General features: G+C 38.8%; 2 protein-coding genes across 2 annotated transcripts in view; both read right to left on the bottom strand.

Moving 5' to 3' along the window:
- Positions 1–1720, bottom strand: part of LOC144648597 (uncharacterized) — a 701885-nt gene extending 700165 nt beyond the window's left edge. Inside the window, 1 exon segment of the mRNA XM_078508141.1 lies at positions 1563–1720. The gene's annotated coding sequence lies outside the window, so the exon portion shown is untranslated.
- The window catches only part of LOC144636238 (uncharacterized), a 53066-nt gene that overhangs the window by 9473 nt on the left and 23329 nt on the right, over positions 1–20264 (bottom strand). Inside the window, exon 3 of the mRNA XM_078495401.1 lies at positions 14928–16454. Within this exon, the coding sequence (XP_078351527.1) occupies positions 14928–16454 (1527 nt within the window). The remainder of the gene's footprint in view (positions 1–14927; positions 16455–20264) is intronic.

The raw sequence follows: 20264 nt of genomic DNA, 5'->3' as shown, positions 1-20264 counted from the left end.
GCTGTCGCTTTCAGGTAGGAAAAAAATAAATAGCACTGGGATGAGAGGGCGGGAGAAAACTAAACCTGAAAGTCGACAGCGAGAAAAGCCGACGGAGATAAAACACTAAAGGATAAATAAAACGCGGTGGACCGAAACGCCAGCCTGGCGAAAAGGAGAATGAATGCACATGTGTGAATCCTTATATAAGCTTTGAGGGAGACCGCTGACAAATAGTAATCTATTTGCAGCACTCTCCCTCAAGCTATATGCGGATTAGAATGGAGGTTAGCTGTCACAACAGCCTAAAAGCAATAATGTAGAAATGAATAACCCCCAAATACCCCAAAATTAAACAAAAACAACCAAAACTAAACCCCAAACCTTAGAAAAAAAGGTCTAAGCAAACAATAGGAATGACAGAAAGTGGCCTTAATCTGCCATCTCCAAAGCTTGGAAACATAAAATTGATTACCCAGCATACTGCATAAGGCCAAGTAACGACAGCAGGGTACAAAACTGTGACAAATACAAATGAAGGAACAACGGAAGGGAAGCAAAACAAATGGGAAAAATGAAGTAAAGAAAGAAAATAAATAAAGGAAGACTTTGGAGATGACAGCCTTGGCTCCGGTAATCCGAGTAGGGAATTAGACTCCCTCCAAGACTGCCATCGGACTTCTAGCAAAGTTTAGAGAAATTTAGCACCGTAGCGCCAAAAAAAATCAATTTAACGGTTAAAAACGTGTTTTTGAGTAATATGCAGAAATTACTCAAAAATTCAGTTCCTACTAAAGTACTAATGACTTTATAATTTTTTTAATTGCTCCATTTTGTGTCCATTCAAACCTCATTTTGTTGAGACATAACACAGACAAGCCAGGCCGGACCGATATATGCAGCTATCTTCAATTATTTTAATATGACAGATCAGTGCCAGAACCTTTATGTACCTTGCTCCATAAGCTTGTTGTTAGTAACGTATGTGTTGTTTCTTTTTTTAGCTCTGTTTGCTTGGACAAAAAAAAAATTCCTAATTTGGGATCTTTTGGCCACAGGTGTGGCCGTTTCATTTCCTAACAATCGTTGGAAGATCACATTGCAAAAACATACAAAGTATTATCCGCCATTCCCAGCAAAGTTGAGGGAAAAACCCGCCACAGCTCGCACAAGGAACGAGGGCATTTGTATTTTAGTCAAACGTGTGTCTGAAGTGTGACTGTTATTTCTTGCTCAGCTTTTCTTCAACAGCGTGTGAAACGAAAATAATCGCGATTATCTCAGCCTGCTATTAATTAATTTGCGCTCACCACTGTTGTTAGATCAACAGAATCAAACCAATACGCGTCAACAAGAGGAACTGTTCCAATTATTTATCGACCGGCAAAAGTTGCCTCCAGTGAGCGTTCATTCGCGTGACCTTCTTGCGTGACTCACTGTTAGCGTTCACACAACAACGAAAATCAGTCACGCGATTCATGCAAATCTCTCGTTGTGAACATTCTTAGTATTTAACATTTGGTTACACATGCACAGCTATCAGTCACGAACATCTTACGGCTTGAAATAAGATATAAACTTACCGTGTTCCGTTTCCTTATCTGCTGGCAAAAGTGAAACCAAAAGTGATAAACTGAAATAACACTGAGGGACTTTCCCTGCAAGACAAGCGTCAGACAAAGACAAATACAAATCGAAATCAGTGATAACCAAATTTCAAACACTGCACAAAACAACCAGTCGAAACCAAAGAAATATCGTTTTACTAAAATGTTTTATATCCTTCTCTATCTCCATTCTTTGTAAAATAACAGCAGATCAGGACAGTACTTTCAAAGTTGTTTACATCGTGCTGTCGACTTATTTATCGAATTTACATGTCAGCTTCCTGTCATAGAAAGATCGACTTGGTCTGAAAACAAATAAGGCAACTAAAGAAGAATCAAGCTCTTGAAGAATCACGAATCTTGATCGTGATCGTGCTCGGTCTGTTGTAATTCTTCATTCTATTTTCAAAACACCAAAGCCTGTGCATTAACTCTCTTCATAATGTAAGTTCGCATGATTTTGCATTGGTCGATTTCATTCTTTCACTTTCCATGGTAACAATCCAAAGTTTGTGAGTCGCTTTGTTTTGTAAGCGTCTTGACAACCAAATCGCACTAAAAATTCTAAACTGGTTAAGATAGAGGCCGTACGATACAAGCTAAGTTGTACTTACCACGGCGAAACTTGCTTTGGAAAGTGAAACTACGAAACACTAGGGGGGTTCTCGAAATTCTGAGAAAGCACAAATTATCATATTAAGTCATGCATGTAATAAATGTTACGAAGTTTCTGGAGTGTTCCACAAAAGCTTGGCGGGATGCAGGATAATATAATAGTCGAGGCGTGATGCGGGATACGGGATGAAAATGCACTGGCGCATGGCGGAACCATGATGAAGGCGGGATGCGGGATAAATTTGAAACTGATGGCGGGATGCGGATGAATAGGTGTGTTGGCCAAAAACTGCGAAAAATCTTCGATTGTGAAATCTTCTTCGATGCAGATGATATGGCCCCATCAGGGCGTGAATGTTTCAGATAAAATTAGCAACAGCACACAGTTTTACCTCCACCGCCCCCGCAACAAAACGAGAATTTTTAGCCCGGCTATTGTGTCGGATTACCGGTTTCACTTGAAATTGAGTTTTTTCGCGAGGCTTTTCGTGTTCTGCGTAGGAAGTACTAAGACAAAAATTAAATAAAAATAGTGTAAAGAATTTTGCAATCCCGTGAACTTACGACTCTTTTAAATCGGAAACCGGAAGGGAAAGCATTCCTAAAGGAAACAAAGTTAACTGATTTAGAATTCGCACGCAAAAATCGGATGGTCGATTTAGACGGATAACTATTGTTGAACAACAAGGATTTGAGTGGCCAGAAGCGATTTCGAAAACGCAGCATGCTTTTAAAATTGTAGTTGTATATCTTAAGAAAACTCGTTCGTGAAACACGTCAGTCGATAAAAAAAACATAACAAAAGGTTCACGTAAGACGAAGTGTTGCACAACTCAGGGGTTTTCAACAGGAAGCAATAAATATTTTCATCACAAGCATAGGAGTGGCGCTGACCTTGTTAGTCACGCCACGCAGGTCACGCGATACACAACCACGCGTGTCACGAAAAGAATAGAGCATAGATCAGAAACAAGAATAGGGACCTTTTTGACTTGGTAGAACGAATAGCTGCCATCTTTCCTAATCTTTTTTTATGTCAAGCTGGTGCATGACTGTAAAATGAAATCGTTTAAATTTTTGTAGATATTAAAAATATAACAACTGTTGGGTTAAAATATTAAACAATAAAGCAATCCTGGATCAAATATAGCGAAGAAACCAGTTAAATCAAAAGAAATAATAATAAATGAAAATATTTGTAAAGGTATCTATAAAGGTAAAATCTTTTATAAAATGAATATTTAACATTTTCGCTGCGGTATCTTGTCACAAAGAAACTGCTGCTACAAACTCTTTGTTAGCTTTAACAGCGGGGAAAAGGAATTAAATTTTGAGACACCTATCCGATGTATGTCGCAATAAAAATGATCAGAATTTCGCCAAGCCAATAAACAACACGAAATCTCAGTTAAAAATAGCCTTTGCAATCTTTAAAAATAACTAGAGTACAACTGCAGTTCGGTGAATTTTATACACTCGCGAAGAAGTTACGAACATTATGTGCCGAGGGTTCTCATCGAGGTCGCCGTCTTTGAACTTCTTCCGTTTTAATGTTCATTTTGATACAGTTTTCCCGATATGTCTGTCTGTATAGAGTCTAGACATGTCACACGTACTGAATGTCTAAGTGGTCATTGACTACCTATACCTCCCTTAAATCACCATAGTAACCACGTATCAAGCAAGTTCCAACAAGAACTTTTCTCGAAGAAATATAAAGCCGTATAAGCGGGTATAAGGCAAAAAAAAAATCATTGCATTGAATTAGGAATAATTTTGTGTGGGCTTGTCATAAATCGGGCAATCTCCCTTATCAATAATTCATAATCAAATAGTTTATTTAGGGCACTATTACTCACAATTGTGATCAATCGTAATTGTTCTCAGAATAGCATTGAATTACGAGATTTTGGCAAAAAGGCAGAATCTGTTCTTTTTAGAATTATAAATCTTGTTTCGGGTTACTTCAATCTTTTTATATATTTTTCCCTTAAAATATCACTAAAATTGTACGCAAAACCAGGAATGACTTGCTCGGCCCTTTAGGTTAAAACGATTTTAAGCCAAACTAAAAAGCATTAGTTTCTTCTAAGGTTATTTAGTAGAGAAAGTTAGCATATAAAATGATCCGATTTCTTTTTTTTTTTTAAACATATCGTGACATTGTTGGTGGGTCTTGGTGGGAAATAACCTCCCACGTGCTTGCCCCAGCAGGCACGAGTAACATGACATGAGGGGTGAAATAAATACCATGTCACACTTGAATCAACATTTAGTGAATAGATGCTTTGAACCTTACATCACCAACAGAATATACGATATTTATTACACACGAAAGGAGGCAGATAAATTAGTTCAACTGACCGCAGCAGAGATAATTACCCTCAATACATTTGAGCAAAAGGGACTCTGCATCTTTGAACGAAGTTTAGATTAAGGTAAGTCTAGTTCTTTAATCGGAAAACAATTTAAAAATTTAATAATGCTAGAGCCTTCTGTCTTGGACTGGCGTGACGTGATTGTCTAGTCTTGATGCAAATTTTCGCTTTAAAAAAGCTACATAACATCAACAAATGCAAGATCGCTGTACAAGTCTGAATATTTATCAAGCCTTGGCTGCAGGATGGAAAATAAATTGATTCAAAATTTACACCGAATCCTATGTACAATCTGTACAATCATCAAGCATTGAACGATTTATACGAGCAAAGAAACTGAAAGGCTTGAAAGATGTAAAGAGAAACCAACTTTGAGAAAATGAAACAAAAGTCTGCAGTAGCTATATACCAACGACGAAGTTTTAAACAATTTCAAAAAACCTAGCGTAACTGACGGAGTGTAATTATAATTAACTATTTTATCGCTAGAAAATTTTATTTTTATGTGGCTGACTGCATGGTTAAGCAAAAGAATACCACCACTTCGATTCACCGACTACAACTTACAATAATATGACCTCAACTTTAGAAATCCGACTTGTGACGTTACGAAAAAAACTGCTCGTTCTACGACATCCTCGCCCCCACTGACTGCCCCTGGGTCTCCGAGGATGGTTCTACGATAACACTAGATACAAAGTTGTCGTCCATAATTCGTTTCGATTCGTATTCTGGGCCTCACCAACATTAATCGTAATCTAAATGTTCAAGTCGGTACACTCTGCTTCGTTTGGGAAATAAACAGAAACGCTTATGACAGCCCTGCCTTCAGTTGGCGTATTTGATCGCCACGCTTACATTCAGTACTCCCATAAGTTTCCCGCTCTTTTCAAATCATTCTCAGATTTACATGTAATATCTAAAAAAATCCGAATATATTGAATATATTAAATGAATATATTGCTTTTCTGATTTTCTTTATGGCCGCCGGCATCCAATCTGGTAAGCCAGGGCTGTTTTTTTTTTTCTAATATTTTCTAAATTTGTCTCTCGAGTGACCTGTCACAATTTATATTCACTCTAACGTTTTTCAGTGTAAGTGAAATAAACAAAGAACTCATTGTTATAACAAACGAACGACATAAATTTGTCATTATAGCATAACTATTATCTGCCACCTCTTATATGTTTCACAATCAAACCAATATATTGTCCGATTAATGTATACGCAAACTTTCATCTCAAAATTCATTGAACTTTCAAGGAAGTTATTCTCATCTTGTTTGGCGGTTTTATCACAGTTTTCCTTTTATTTCTTTGATCTTTTATCCTCCTATATTTAAGCAGAGCATAAGCTTGAACTTATTTCGCTCTGACCACTGAACCAACAAAGTTTCCAATTAACTATTTTGATCTGCCGCAAATAAAATCGAGGATTTGTAGTTTGTGCGACCAAAGACGTTTTCTTGACGAATGTTCGGTGGGTATGGTGATGTTTCATAGCCACTTGATCGGATTATATCGACAAAGTGCTAGCTGTTGCTTGCCCTCTGCTGGAAAGAGTGTAAAAGTTTCTAAAAACTTCGATTTTCTGAGCTTAATGGCATGAATTCAAAAGAAAAAGATACCAATTCGAGATTTCTGGACAGTCTGTGAAAGAGTCTCTTTTATTCGCGATATTATAACTTACTCCCTTATCCTCTTGGGGGTCCGAGTCATTTAGAGAGCGGGAAAAAGATGCTTTTTTGGCTCAGAAAGGTCTTTTTACTTAAGCGTATTACTTGACCATAACAAGCAAAAAAAAAGTCTTAACAATATAGAATTCACGAATAATATGTCACAAAAATCCTTAAAGGAAGTCTGCTAAAAGGTTATTTACCACCAAAACTGAAAATTCATTTGAAAATCTTTAATTATTTCTGCAGTCACTTTCAATTCATATGAAAGGGTATTCCCCTTTTTGCCAGGACAAGTAAGCATCAAATATAGTAACGCGTGCATATTTATTTCAATTTTGTTGTTTGGTAAAACGGCACGTTTAACATTCTATATCAAAACTGAGATTGAAGAAAAGGGATTTTTTTTCTTATATTTAGCCGGGCAAGTTATAACGCAAACCTTGAAGGCTGCAGTTTTCTTTTTTGGTTTCACCTCCCATAAATTAACCATTGACAAAACGCAGCACACATCCCAAAAAGTCTTTGATTTGTCCGGAGTTTACGTCTCTCAGACGCCGCAATGTTGTACAAGGCCGAAACAAAAACACAAGGTGAAACCGTTATTTGATACGCTTGCAGCTTTCGCGAGGTTCGAGCCACGCCGAGCTACAAAAACACAAAACTTGCTTTGACGCAAAGTGGTTCATAACAAGACTAAATTAATCAGTTTTCCTCAGTTGAGCGGGTCTCGACCGCAAAATATTGAGTTCAGCGCTTAAATGTTTACTGATTAACAGTAAACCATCCAAAAAGTCTTTGTTTTTATCGTATTGTTTAGAAGGGTGGGACTTCCTACCCCTTAAATCTATTGTTCGTGGGAAAAAATCAAATGTCATCGTTTCCTTCCGAATTGTTACTTTTTTTAGCCATCTAAACCACAAAAAAAACTCTCAGTGGGTTTCCAGGCAACATAGCATTCACTGAGAAAGCTTTAATACGATTGGCAACAAGCGCGGACATAATTAAATATATTTAATAAGGTCAAGGCAAAAAAAATAATGCGGATGTAGATGACTTTAATTGCCTTTCGAGAAATAAGGAAGCATTTTCTTAAAACCTGTCATTTAGTAAGCTGGAGGTATTAAATAGATAGTGAGGTTACATGCCCCAGTTGCTATCAAGACGTTTATTTTTCATATAAATTCCAAAAATAACCGTAAAGAAACAAAGCAAAAGGCAATCGACCGCACGCGCAATGAAGCCTTTCACCCGCATGCAGAAGCCAGCTGTACAAGTTTGGAATTCTTTGCACATTATGTCACTATTTATCGCAAAATTTCCCTGCTAAAATAATGATGATTTTTAGCGGTGCGTCAGACTGACAAAGCATAAACGTCAATAAGGGAAACCTCGAGCCAAGTGGCCCATACTGCCGGAGCTTATCCCGGTTTCGATAGCATTAAGCGGCTAGGAATATTCCTACTCCCCCCTGAATAGGATGCTAGTCCATCGCAGTGTACCCCCCCACAAATCTTCTTAATTTAAGCCAGAATTGAGCAGAAGTCATTATCCACTAAAACCTGTTGCGTTAGCTTAAGTTTCTTTCCGGTTCTGTGAAGCGCTAACAGCGACATTTCCGAACAAAACTGACTCGTTGAAAAAATCGCTAAGGAGCTAATTAGAGATAACCGGCTTTGTGGGACTACGCCTCGGCAAGCCATAGGTAAAAAAATACAAATAGTTTTCCGTACTGGCTTTCTACACGTAAATGAAATAGAGGAAACATATAGACGGCTTCGAGAGCTTTCGAGCGCACAAATTACACATCGGTCAAAAATTTATCTTACAGGAAAAGCCAGTTGAAAGTAAAAAAAAATATATCTGTTACTTGGAAGCTTGTAGACAACAAAGAAATCCGCTCGTAATCAAAAGAAGAAAAAACTAGATCGTAAATTAGTTTTATATTGAAACATTTTTCACCCCTCGAAGTTCGATTCGGCAATGATCTAATATAAACAAACCGCAATATATCAACACATAATTCTTTTATTCATAAGAGTTCTATGCTTTAGTCGGCAAATTATTTCCTTTTCTTATAAATCCTATTATTCTTGGTTTTCACATGACGTCATCAATATTCTACAATCCAAAATCGAGATACCCCTGACCTTTTATCTTTCACTGGCTATTAGACTTCCTTAATATATATCTTATTGAAGGTTTTTAACTTGATAGCATCCGCCAACATTTTTAATTTCGGAGATTCGCGCCACACGACATCAAAATGGCCGCCTGAAGGCAGTCACGTATGTGAGAAAATGCCTCATCCTGTTATTTTTAACAATCTAAACAGTTGAGGTTTTACGAGAAGTGTTTATGTAAATGTTTAGGTGTTCATGAAGGTGAACTGAACGCTTTTCATAGCAGAAGTAGATGCCAGATGTTTTCATTGATTTCCGGCGGCCATCTTGGAACCCTTCACACGGACTCCAACATGGCGATTCCATACTGAGCTCTCTAAATTTGTGTAAAACATTTTGACGGATAACTCAAGTACTGAATACCGTACAGACCTGAGAATCGGAGATGTTGACTATGTAGTTATTTTCTACAACATGCAATAGGTTTCCGCGAAACTCGCCGGCTTTTCACCTAGCCTGTTAATGTTGATCACACCGGCATACAGATCCGACATTAGAATTGACCGCAAATGTCATCTGTATGTCTGTATGCGCCGTCTTAATTCAATTATTTATTGTGAATTGTAACTGGCTACTGGCTAATTGAGAGAGCAAGAATTCTGCAGAGAAAACTTGATGCACTGCTCTCAGTGAAGTTGTGAAACAGCTCGTTATATCACATCATTAACTACCTTTTTGTATTCATTTTCTAGCAGTACTGTTCACAAGTTCTACAGCTTTCACTGCATCATGGGATTTTTAGGTCTTCTCCGCCGAAACAGCAGCCGCAGACGAAGCTTCAAGCGTATTGAACCACGTGACCGCGCGGCTCAATCAACTAACTCCGGCGCTCAGCACAGGTCAGCGGATGCTGACGCAGCAAACAGAGAAAAGCGCACGTCCAGGGAGATTGGCTCAATGTTGAGGAAGATTGGGGACGAGCTAAACAACAGCAGATTGAGTTTAAATTCGCTCATCTAAAGATGGCGCATATTTTGCGACTTGAACTGTCAAGACACGTGCACCGTACGAGGCGCTTTGATTAGAAGCAAGAAGCCTGTTGAAAATGGAACAGTTCAACTTTTCAAGGCTTTCCCTACCCGTGGTTGCCTAGGACTTGGATCAACCACTGAAATAAACTGTTGCGTCGAGTTGGTGCGTCTGCGCAAAAAGTGAAACCAAAAGGGGCATAAACACTGAGGAACTTCCCCTGCAAGACAAGCACCACACAAAGACAAAGACAAAATGAAATACACCTTTCTACTAAGCTACTTAATGTTTTACAAAATGTACATGCTTTTTCTCTTCATTCTTTGTTAAATACAGACGGGCTAGTCCAATTTTTTTAATGCTGTTTGAATTTTGTTGACAACTTATTTATCGAGTTCACATAGCAGCTTCCTGTCATTAAAAAATGGAAAAAGGCGTACTCGTACTAAATCTCGTACTCTCACTCCGATCTGAAGATCCCGATCCCTATTAACTAACGCGCCGTTGCGCGGAACACAATCAACACATGTTTGCTTAATTCGCTGTGTACATGTTTACAAGATGTCCAGGCACCACGAGTGACCAGTAGTGAGTGAACTCTTGGAGTTCATGCATTCTCAGCATGCATTCGGACTAATCTGTAAGCAGATTAGTATCCTATTCCGCACTGCAACAATTATCGCATCGCATTTAAGATTAGGGATAAAATTCGGCGACCCGACAAGAGTCGCAGTGCCAACTAAGTACATTATGGGTGGGTGGGTGGTTAGGTGAAATTGTACCGTCCATAATACCCTCAAACGATATGAACACCCACAACCGACTCCCAACAATATTCAACAAAACTACCAGCTCGCTACTAATCGCACTTGGTATGTTCTCTCCGCCGTTGCACTTGATCAATGTCAATTTATTCATGATTTGTAGTACTTATATGCGATGACGATAATTTATGCAGTGCGAATAGTTAGTAAATGCATGCCGGGAATACCCTCAGCCAATGAGAAAAGAGACAGTAATTACACTGTATTTGTAAAAATACAATCGTGAAAAATGTTTTTATTTAGGGAAGACACATAACAGTTTCAAGAGACAAGTAGCCCTCCTACAAATAATTAGATTACAATTTTAAATTTCTAAAAACTACAATTAAAGGCCACTAGTCAGCCACTGCCATTTTCGATGCCATTGAAATTATGAAAACTGTATGGGGAAGTTAATTCTTATTGTATTACAGACTGTATTTTGTGTTATACTTGAAGTCTTTTTAATTATCTGTGGCAGTTTCACAGTGTTTTCTTTCATTTAGACATGTTCCGTGTAAAATATTATTCAGAAACTCCCGTATGTAAACAAAAACAAAGGTGTGGCTGACTAGGGTCCTTAAATAACAGACGTGATATATAAGAGCTAAAGATTAAAATTTTAAATTACAAAAATATACATCAACATAACAATCTTAAATGTAACTATATTACAATCATAAAAATGCCGCAGATGGTATATCAAAATAAAATGGTAAAACGAACTTTATCGCTATAGGTGTTCTAACATGTTTATAAGCTCGGTGATTGTTAACCATTAATAATAATAATTACATTATTAGAGACCGACTACTCGAACCGGGCCCCGTGGAAGGAGTTGACCAATCAAAACGTTAATTGAGAACAATGGATGGCTATCTTTTTCGCAAACAGAGCAATGACGTGAAAGCATCCAGACAACAGCTCTACAACAATTTTTGTAACCACGTGAAGACAAATAAAACACCGTTTTACCTGAATTTGCATACTATCGAGTCCGCCTTATTGTACACACTTTACAGATCCCATCTTTGGCGTCAAAGTATCCTAATTATAACATTTTTCTTGGAACCGGTTTAGCTTGAAAACGCTCTACGTTTAGAATCGAAACTAGCCAATCTAAAAGCAGTTTCAAAGTTTCCCGAGAGGGCTGCATCTTCCGTACTTTGTTGGGTTTTCAAATTTGTTGTTGAACTGTTGTTTGTATTCCTTAACGTTAGTCGTTTTTTGTTAAAAAAAAAAAAGTCACCATCCTTTGTTCTCAATTAACATCTTGATTGGTGAACAAACGCGCCGCTTATGAGTTTGATCAGGACGCAGGAAGGATTTTCTCCTCCGCCATGACTTAAGGGAACAGACACAGGTTACAAAAAATCCAGTGGAAAAATTGAAAACACTTTGATCCATGCTCTTGCCACTGAGATTCAGTTTACCTATTTTATTCCTGCCCGTGCTCCAAATCTAAATTCTTTTTACTGATCATTGCGGGAACCTGGTGGTTCATCAAGAAATATCTTCTAGCTGATGCTCTTCTTTATTATCCTCACCCTGTTTGCTTGAAAAAAGCTCCATGCAACCCGGGGGAGTCACACATAACAAGAAGGATTAGCACTACTAAATAATTACATCTATAAGACTAGTTGCCCCGCCCGCAGGATAACCCTACGGATTTTAAGACCTTAAGCCCTCCCCCCCCCCCCCCCCCACACACACACACACACACACACACACACACACACACACACACACACACACACACACACACACACTCTCACACACACACACACTCACACACACACACACACACACACACACACACACACACTACGTTTGCCCAAATAAGAGATTTGCGATGTTCATTTGGCGACAGCTTGTTTTGTGTTTCGAATCGTTATGTTTAGGAGTTTACAGTATTTATATATGTGAGTATTTTTTCGTGCACAGATTCCTTTCCAATTCCAGCCATGATTCCGAAAATAAGTCCTGGGCTCGACGTTCTTTTCAGGTGAGCTTATTTTCGGGAGTGGCTTATATACGGAGATATATGGAGAGGCTTATTCAATTTTCGGATGGAAATTTGTGTCATTTCAAAAATCTTTGGATATCTATTTCGACGGGATACTGTGACTGAAATGGCTTTGGTTTCTCTTGGCATACAATAATACTACAAAATAAAACTCTCTAAAGACAACGATATGAAATCCAAAAACAATGGTTAAGTCGCTCTGAGCATTCTTTAACAACGTCAATACAAAACAAGCCCTTCAATAGGATACGTTATGTTAAAGACACGATGGCAGGGTCTGTAAGCTAATAAGAGCACGGGAATCCAATCAGAAAAGATTACGACAAAGAGCATAAATGAGTCACTAAACAACGATCCAACCAGAATTGTTTAAACCGCAGCTCTAGCTTTTTCTATGCTTTCATTGTTTTGTTGCGCGCGATCTGAGATACTAAGACGATATCGTAAAATGTTAGAAGCAAGTAATCAGCAATTCGATTTCTAGATCTTTCGATTGATATATAGTGAACCACGAGTAAATAATCAAAGTCGATAAAAACCGAGAGCGAGCATCCTAACTGTTTTAGCATAAACATAAACATAGAGTATCGATGAAACTCGATGATTGGTGTTTTTGATTAATATTTTTTTGGCCATAATGCACGAAAAATCCTGGGCGCGCTCCAGGAGTCTTCTAAGATCGATATGTAGCGTATGTAGCTACATGTAGCGTAGCCAATCAGATTGAAAATTTTCGAATATAGTCCGTCACTGGATTATGCTAAGAGTATTATATCAGACATTTTAGTCTGTAGTATAACCTTATATTTTCTCTCATCAATTGTATTTAGCAGGCCTCGCCAATCATAATTTAGTACGGCTCATTAAAAAATAAATATAGCGATGTTACACACTACAATGTCTCCAAGAAATATTTGCTTTTTAGTTTCAGCGGCAAATTTGGACTGTTATCATTAAGCTTTTCTCATTAAAAAGTTTCCACTGTTCTTTTGATTACCTATTTTGTACACACAAGAAGCCAGGCCCCACAGTCCTGAGGCGGCGACACGCCCGTGGATGAAAGTACCGTCATGTGAAGCGTTAAAACGTGAATCAGTCTTTTCTCCGAGTTACACATCATAACCTCCATCGTTACAACCCAAAATGCGAAATATTTAGTTATTTAAGAAAACTTACTTTTATTTCCCAAAGTCAAATGTCACGTTATCTCCAATCAGCATAAACGGTGCCCACTCCGAAACCTTGGCAAAGCCGTTACCTCTCATCCACTTAATGGCCTCGTGAAGAGATTCACTGGCACTTTCCCCACGAAAAAGGTGCTCATAGAAGCGACGCATCAGCTGCTCTGTCGCTCTGTCTTCTATGGCCCACAGTGCCACCAGTACTGAACGTGCACCAGATCCTAAGAATGCTCGAGCGATTCCAACCACTCCCTCGGCTCGAATCTGTCCACTTCCACTGTGGCAACAGCTAAGCACCACCAGCTTAGCTCGCAGTTGAACTTGCGAAATGTCAGACATTGTCAACAGGTAGTCTTCTTCTTGTGGAATCCTATTAGTGAGGCGTAGAGGGGAGAGGGCAATTTCTCCTCTTTCAGCATTTCCATGTGCAGCAAAATGTATCAGACTCACTGAATGTAACCTTTCAAGCACCGCCTGCTTGGTCGCGCACTGACCTAACAAAGGTTGTACGCCCAGCAGTTCTCCAATCATCTCTGCTTCCTTTCTTGCACAAGGCAATGGTTTAAAGTTCTCAACACGTCCCATGTAACGCACCCGTCCAACCACAGGATCACCCACTATCAGTGCACCAGTCTGACAGTGATAATCTGCAGGACTGTCCTGAATGAGCTTGAGAGTGGACAATGAAGGAACGATGCGGATCCTGAAAGTCTCTGATAAATACATCCCGCTTTCATCATTTAACGCTGCAAATGGGACTTGGTTCAAGGACCGATCGGGAACAATGATGATTTCGGGCTCGTCAAGTAAGTCAGCCACAGGGACGATGAGCATTCTGTAACACAAAGAAAAGCTCGATTCGGAATTTTGAATTTCTTCATCGTCGTCCTCTACAAGTCGCAAAGCTGCTAGGCTCTCTTCTTGGCATGATTTCAATTTTGGCTCAATGACATTTAAAGATCGGTCTTCACAATTCTCCTCGGATAAAACACCAAAGCTGCGGAAGCTTTTATCAAAAAAATCAGTCAACCTGCCAACTAATCCGACACCAACAATGTTTTTATTTACTGTTTGTTTTCGAAAGCGAATGACTCCACTTGGTTTCAGAATCCACAAAAACACATATCGATCAAAATAAGAAACGTACAGGCAAACGCAGTTTCTCTCTTTCTTCATGATATTCTCAATGCCAATCCACGATTGCGGATTAGCTGAGATTTCACTTTCAACAGAGTACTGAGTCGCCATCAAGTCTGCTAGGGCTCTAGCCCGTGCCAACTCTAGAACATAAAGGGCATTGTTAGGGTTTCCAGAAAAACAAAAGAATGCACTTAGATACTGGTAGGGAGAACTGTGGACGTCAGAAAAGAACATTTTAAATTGATCGTTATCTTTCAGAAAACCACGCAAAATTTCACTTTTGTTAATACTCAGAAGCAGATGATCAGACGCTTCGTGGAACTTTCCTTGGGAAACCTTTACCATTGCCAGGGTACAAAGACATTCAAACTCTTTGTCAAGGTCTCCAATATCTTGACTAATTGAAATTGCCTTATCAAGATAACTTTCAGCCATGACATGTTCACCAAGAAAAAGAAACAACGTTCCTAAGTTTCGGTAGCATGCTGCTTCTCCTGCCCTGTCACCAATTTCAATTTTGATCGCAAGTGCTTTCTCGAGATATTCTTTAGCTTTGTCATATTCACCAAGAGAGTTAAACACAGTTCCTAAGTTTGCGTAATCTGCTGCTTCTCCTTCTCTGTCGCCAATTTCAATTCTGATCGCAAGTGCTTTCTCGAGATATTCTTTAGCTTTGTCATATTCACCAAGACAGTTAAACACAGTTCCTAAGTTTCCGTAGGATGATGCCTCTCCTTTTTTGTCGCCAATTTCAATTTTCATCGCAAGTGCTTTCTCAAGATATTCTTTACTTTTGTCATATTCACCAAGAGAGTTAAACACAGTTCCTAAGTTTCCGTAGGATGATGCCTCCCCTTTTTTGTCGCCAATTTCAATTCTGATCGCAAGAGCTTTCTCTAGATATTCTTTAGCTTTGTCATATTCACCAAGAGATTCAAACACAGTTCCTAAGTTTCCGTAACCTGCTGCTTCACCTGCTCTGTCGCCAATTTCAATTTTCATCGCAAGTGCTTTCTCGAGATATTCTTTAGCTTTGTAATATTCACCAAGAGAGTTAAACACAGTTCCTAAGTTTCCGTAATCTGCTGCTTCTCCTGCTCTGTCGCCAATTTCAATTCTGATCGCAAGTGCTTTCTCGAGATATTCTTTAGCTTTGTCATATTCACCAAGAGAGTTAAACACAGTTCCTAAGTTTCCGTAGGATGATGCCTCCCCTTTTTTGTCGTTAATTTTAATTCTGATCGCAAGAGCTTTTTCGTGATATTCTTTAGCTTTGTCATATTCACCAAGAGAGTTAAACACAGTTCCTAAGTTTCCGTAATCTGCTGCTTCTCCTGCTCTGTCGCCAATTTCAATTTTCATCGCAAGTGCTTTCTCGAGATATTCCTTAGCTTTGTCATATTCACCAAGAGAGTTAAACACAGTTCCTAAGTTTCCGTAGGATGATGCTTCTCCTTTTTTGTCGCCAATTTCAATTTTCATCGCAAGTGCTTTCTCGAGATATTCCTTAGCTTTGTCATATTCACCAAGAGAGTTAAACACAGTTCCTAAGTTTCCGTACGATGATGCTTCTCCTTTTTTGTCGCCAATTTCAATTCTGATCGCAAGTGCTTTCTCGAGATATTCTTTAGCTTTGTCATATTCACCAAGAGACTGAAACACAGTTCCTAAGTTTCCGTAGGATGATGCTTCTCCTTTTTTGTCGCCAATTTCAATTTTCATCGCAAGTGCTTTCTCGAGATATTCTTTAGCTTTGCCATATTGACCAAGAGAGTTAAACACAGCCCCTAAGTTTCCGTAGGATGATGCTTCTCCCTTTCTGTCGCCAATTTCAATTCTGATCGCAAGTGCTTTCCTCAGATGTTCCTCAGCTTTCACATATTCACCAAGATAAGAAGACATAGTTCCGCATTTTCCATAAGCATATGCTTGTCCTTCTCTGTTTCTAGTTTCTATCATGATATTGATCGCTCTCTCATAAAGTTCTCTTGCCTCGGCATATTTACACCACCGTTCATATTTCCCTGCTAGTGCTATAGTAATTTTCTCTTCTATGGCTGTTTGACCACCCTCGCGGCAAATGACAAGAAGTTTTCTTCCGTATTTTATTGCATTTGTGTAATCAGAGAAAAAGCAATACGAGTTGAACATCAATTTGTAGAAACCAATTTGAAATAGTTTGACTAAATGTTCTTGTTTCCCCAGTGCTTCATTATTGAGGAAAATCAAACATTCTTTGCATATCTCGATGGCTTTAAGATCACGACCGGTGTTGAGAAGAAAGGTAGCGACAGTTAAGCCGATACAGACGGCTTGTAAAATGTAGTCTATGTTGTTCATGATGTCCTCTTCTACGAACCTTGTGAAAAGATAAGAAAAGACTACTTAAAATAGTAATCTATATGCAGCTTTCAGGTAGGAAAAAGAATAAGTAGCAATGGGATGAGACGGCGGGAGAAAACTAAACCTGAAAGTAGACAGCGAGAAAAGCCGAGGGAGATGAAGCACTAAAGGATAAATAAAACGCTGTGGACCGAAACGCCATCCTGGCGCGAAAAGGAGAATGAATGCACATGTGTGAATCCTTATATAAGCTTTGAGGGAGACCGCTGACAAATAGTAATCTATTTGCAGCACTTTCCCTCAAGCTATATGCGGATTAGAATGGAGGTTAGCTGTCACAACAGCCCAAAAGCAATAATGTAGAAATGAATAACCCCCAAATACTCCAAAACTAAACAAAAACAATTAAAACAAAACCCCTTACCTTAGAAAAAAAAGGTCTAAGCAAACACAAAAAGGCAATAGGAATGACAGAAAGTGGCCTTAATCTGCCATCTCCAAAGCTTGGAAACATAAAATTGATTACCCAGCATACTGCATAAGGCCAAGTAACGACAGCAGGGTACAAAACTGTGACAAATACAAATGAAGGAACAACGGAAGGGAAGCAAAACAAATGGGGAAATGAAGTAAAGAAAGAAAATAAATAAAGGAAGACTTTGGAGATGACAGCCTTGGCTCCGGTAATCCGAGTAGGGAATTAGACTGCCTCCAAGACTGCCATCGGACTTCTAGCAAAGTTTAGAGACATTTAGCACCGTAGCGCCAAAAAAATCAATTTAACGGTTAAAAACGTGTTTTTGAGTAATATGCTGAAATTACTCAAAAATTCAGTTCCTACTAAAGTACTAATGACTTATAATTTTCTCATTGCTCCATTTTGTGTCCATTCAAACCTCATTTTGTTGAGACATAACACAGACGAGCCAGGCCGGACCGATATATGTAGCTATCTTCAATTATTTTAATATGCCAGATCAGTGTCAGAACCTTTATGTACCTTGCTCCATAAGCTTGTTGTTAGTAACGTATGTGTTCTTTCTTTTTTTAGCTCTGTTTGCTTGGACAAAAAAAACATTCCTAATTTGGGATCTTTTGGCCACAGGTGTGGCCGTTTCATTTCCTAACAATCGTTGGAAGATCACATTGAAAACCACATACAAAGAATTATCCGCCATTCCCAGCAAAATTGAGGGAAAAATCCGCCACATCTCTCACGAGGAACGAGCGCATTTGTATTTTATAGTCAAACGTGTGTCTGAAGTGTGACTGTTATTTTTTGCTCTGTTCTTCAACAGCGTGTGAAATGAAAATAACCGCGATTATCTCAGCCTGCTATTAATTAATTTGCGCTCACCACTGTTGTTAGATCAACAGAATCAAACCAATACGCGTCAACAAGAGGAATTGTTCCAATTATTTATCGACTAAAGTTGCTTCCAGTGAGCGTTCATTCGCGTGATCTTCTCGCGTGACTCACTGTTTGCGTTCACAGAACAACGAAAGTCAGTCACACGATTCATGCAAATCTCGCGTTGTGAAAATTCTACGTATTTATCATGGGCTATACATGCAGAGCTATCAGTCACGAACATCTTACGGTTTGAAGTGAATATAAAAACTTACCGTGTTCAATTTTCTTATCTCCTGATGAAAGTGAAACCAAAAGTGATAAACTGAAATACACGAAGGGACTTACCCTGCAAGACAAGCGACAGACAAATGAAATTGAAATTTTAATACAACCAAATTTCAAACACTACAAAAAACAACCAGTCGTAACCAAAGAAATATCTTTTTACTAAAATGTTTTACATCCTTCTCTATCTCCATTCTTTGTAAAATACAAACAGATCAGTTCAGTGCTTTCAAAGTTGTTTACATTTTGTTGTCGACCAAGAGAGTGTCGACTTATTAATCAAATTTGCATCTCAGCTTCCTGTCATAGAAAGATCGACTTGGTCTGAAGACAAACAAGGCATTTAAAGAAGAATCTTATTCTTTATCTTCAGTCCATCTGTTATAATTCTTCATTCGTACTATATATTTTAAACTGGTTAAGATAGAGGCCATATAATACAAGCTAAGTTGTACTTACCACGGCGAACCTTGCTTTGGAAAGTGAAACTACGAAACACTAAGGGGGGTTCTCGAAATTCTGAGAAAGCACAAATTATCATATTAAGTCATGCATGTAATAAGTGTTACGAAGCTTCTAGAGTGTTCCACAATAGCTTGGCGGGGTCACACGGTGGGAAACGGGATGAAAATGCACTGGCGCATGGCGGCAGCAGGATGAAGGCGGGATGCGGGATAAATCTGAAACTGATGGCGGGACGCGGAATAAAAACAGCGAATCAGGTATCTTCGGGCAGTAACCTCCGATGATCTGTTTATAGAGGAGCTTGTATTAGATTGTACGAGTGGTCTTCCCCTCCCCCTCCGTCTTCAATTTGGCATCAGAAGAGTAACGAGAGAAGTGCGTTGAGGGGCAGAAATTTTACCAATCATTCACAGTCTGAGCTGCCAGTTTGACGGATACCATCGGCAACGCTAATCTCTCTTCCAGGGCTCCCGAGAGAACGAAATTTCCAATCGATGACAATCAATGATCGGAAAAGCAATTGTGCAATCAAAACCAATCAGTATATTGTGGCCTATATTTCTGATATTTGCGCACTCATATCGATTGGTATATGTCAGTCGATGATCAATCAACAGTCACACAAAAATTGAACATATTAAAAATTGATTGTCATCCCGTTGCCAAGATGATGTCATTTTGAAGCAAAAGTAAAATATTCACTGTACAGTGTTTGGTCAGTGTCCGTTCAAGTTGAAAATTACAGGACACTAAAGGCAACAGCTTTAGTTTATAACAATCGCGGACAACCCAGTCACCTACAATTTTAGCTAGCAGCAAATGGTATAACATCACGTTATTTTAGGGACCAGTCATTATTATTTTAGAGGGTGGGGAGGGCTGGTGCAAATAGCGGGGAGGGTCAACGATTTGTATGCAAACATATAAGGCAGTAGGGGAGGGTCAGCAAAAAAAAAAGTACTGTGCTTAATAAAATGGGAGGGTCAGGTTTGAAAAAAATGACCGGTCCCTAGGCCTAACAGTTAAAAAAAAACACTCCAAGAATTTGAAATGTGTTCTAATCAATGTATTTTTATTTTTAAATTTACACAAAAACTCCATAGCTTATTAGGACTCTATTAGTCAGCATGCGGCTAGAACAACTTGTAATTGTGAACATTATATTGAGCCAGTTCCAGATAGTTACAAAAAACACGACTTACAGCGGAACTTCGAAAGAAAAAAGTACTACAGTATCCAGCAACCGCAACTTTCCTCTTT

Source organism: Oculina patagonica, chromosome 1 (genome assembly GCF_052425735.1).
Source record: "Oculina patagonica isolate OP01 chromosome 1, crgOcupat, whole genome shotgun sequence".
Classification (NCBI taxonomy): Eukaryota; Metazoa; Cnidaria; class Anthozoa; order Scleractinia; family Oculinidae; genus Oculina; species Oculina patagonica.
This window is presented reverse-complemented; position numbering and strand designations above follow the sequence as displayed.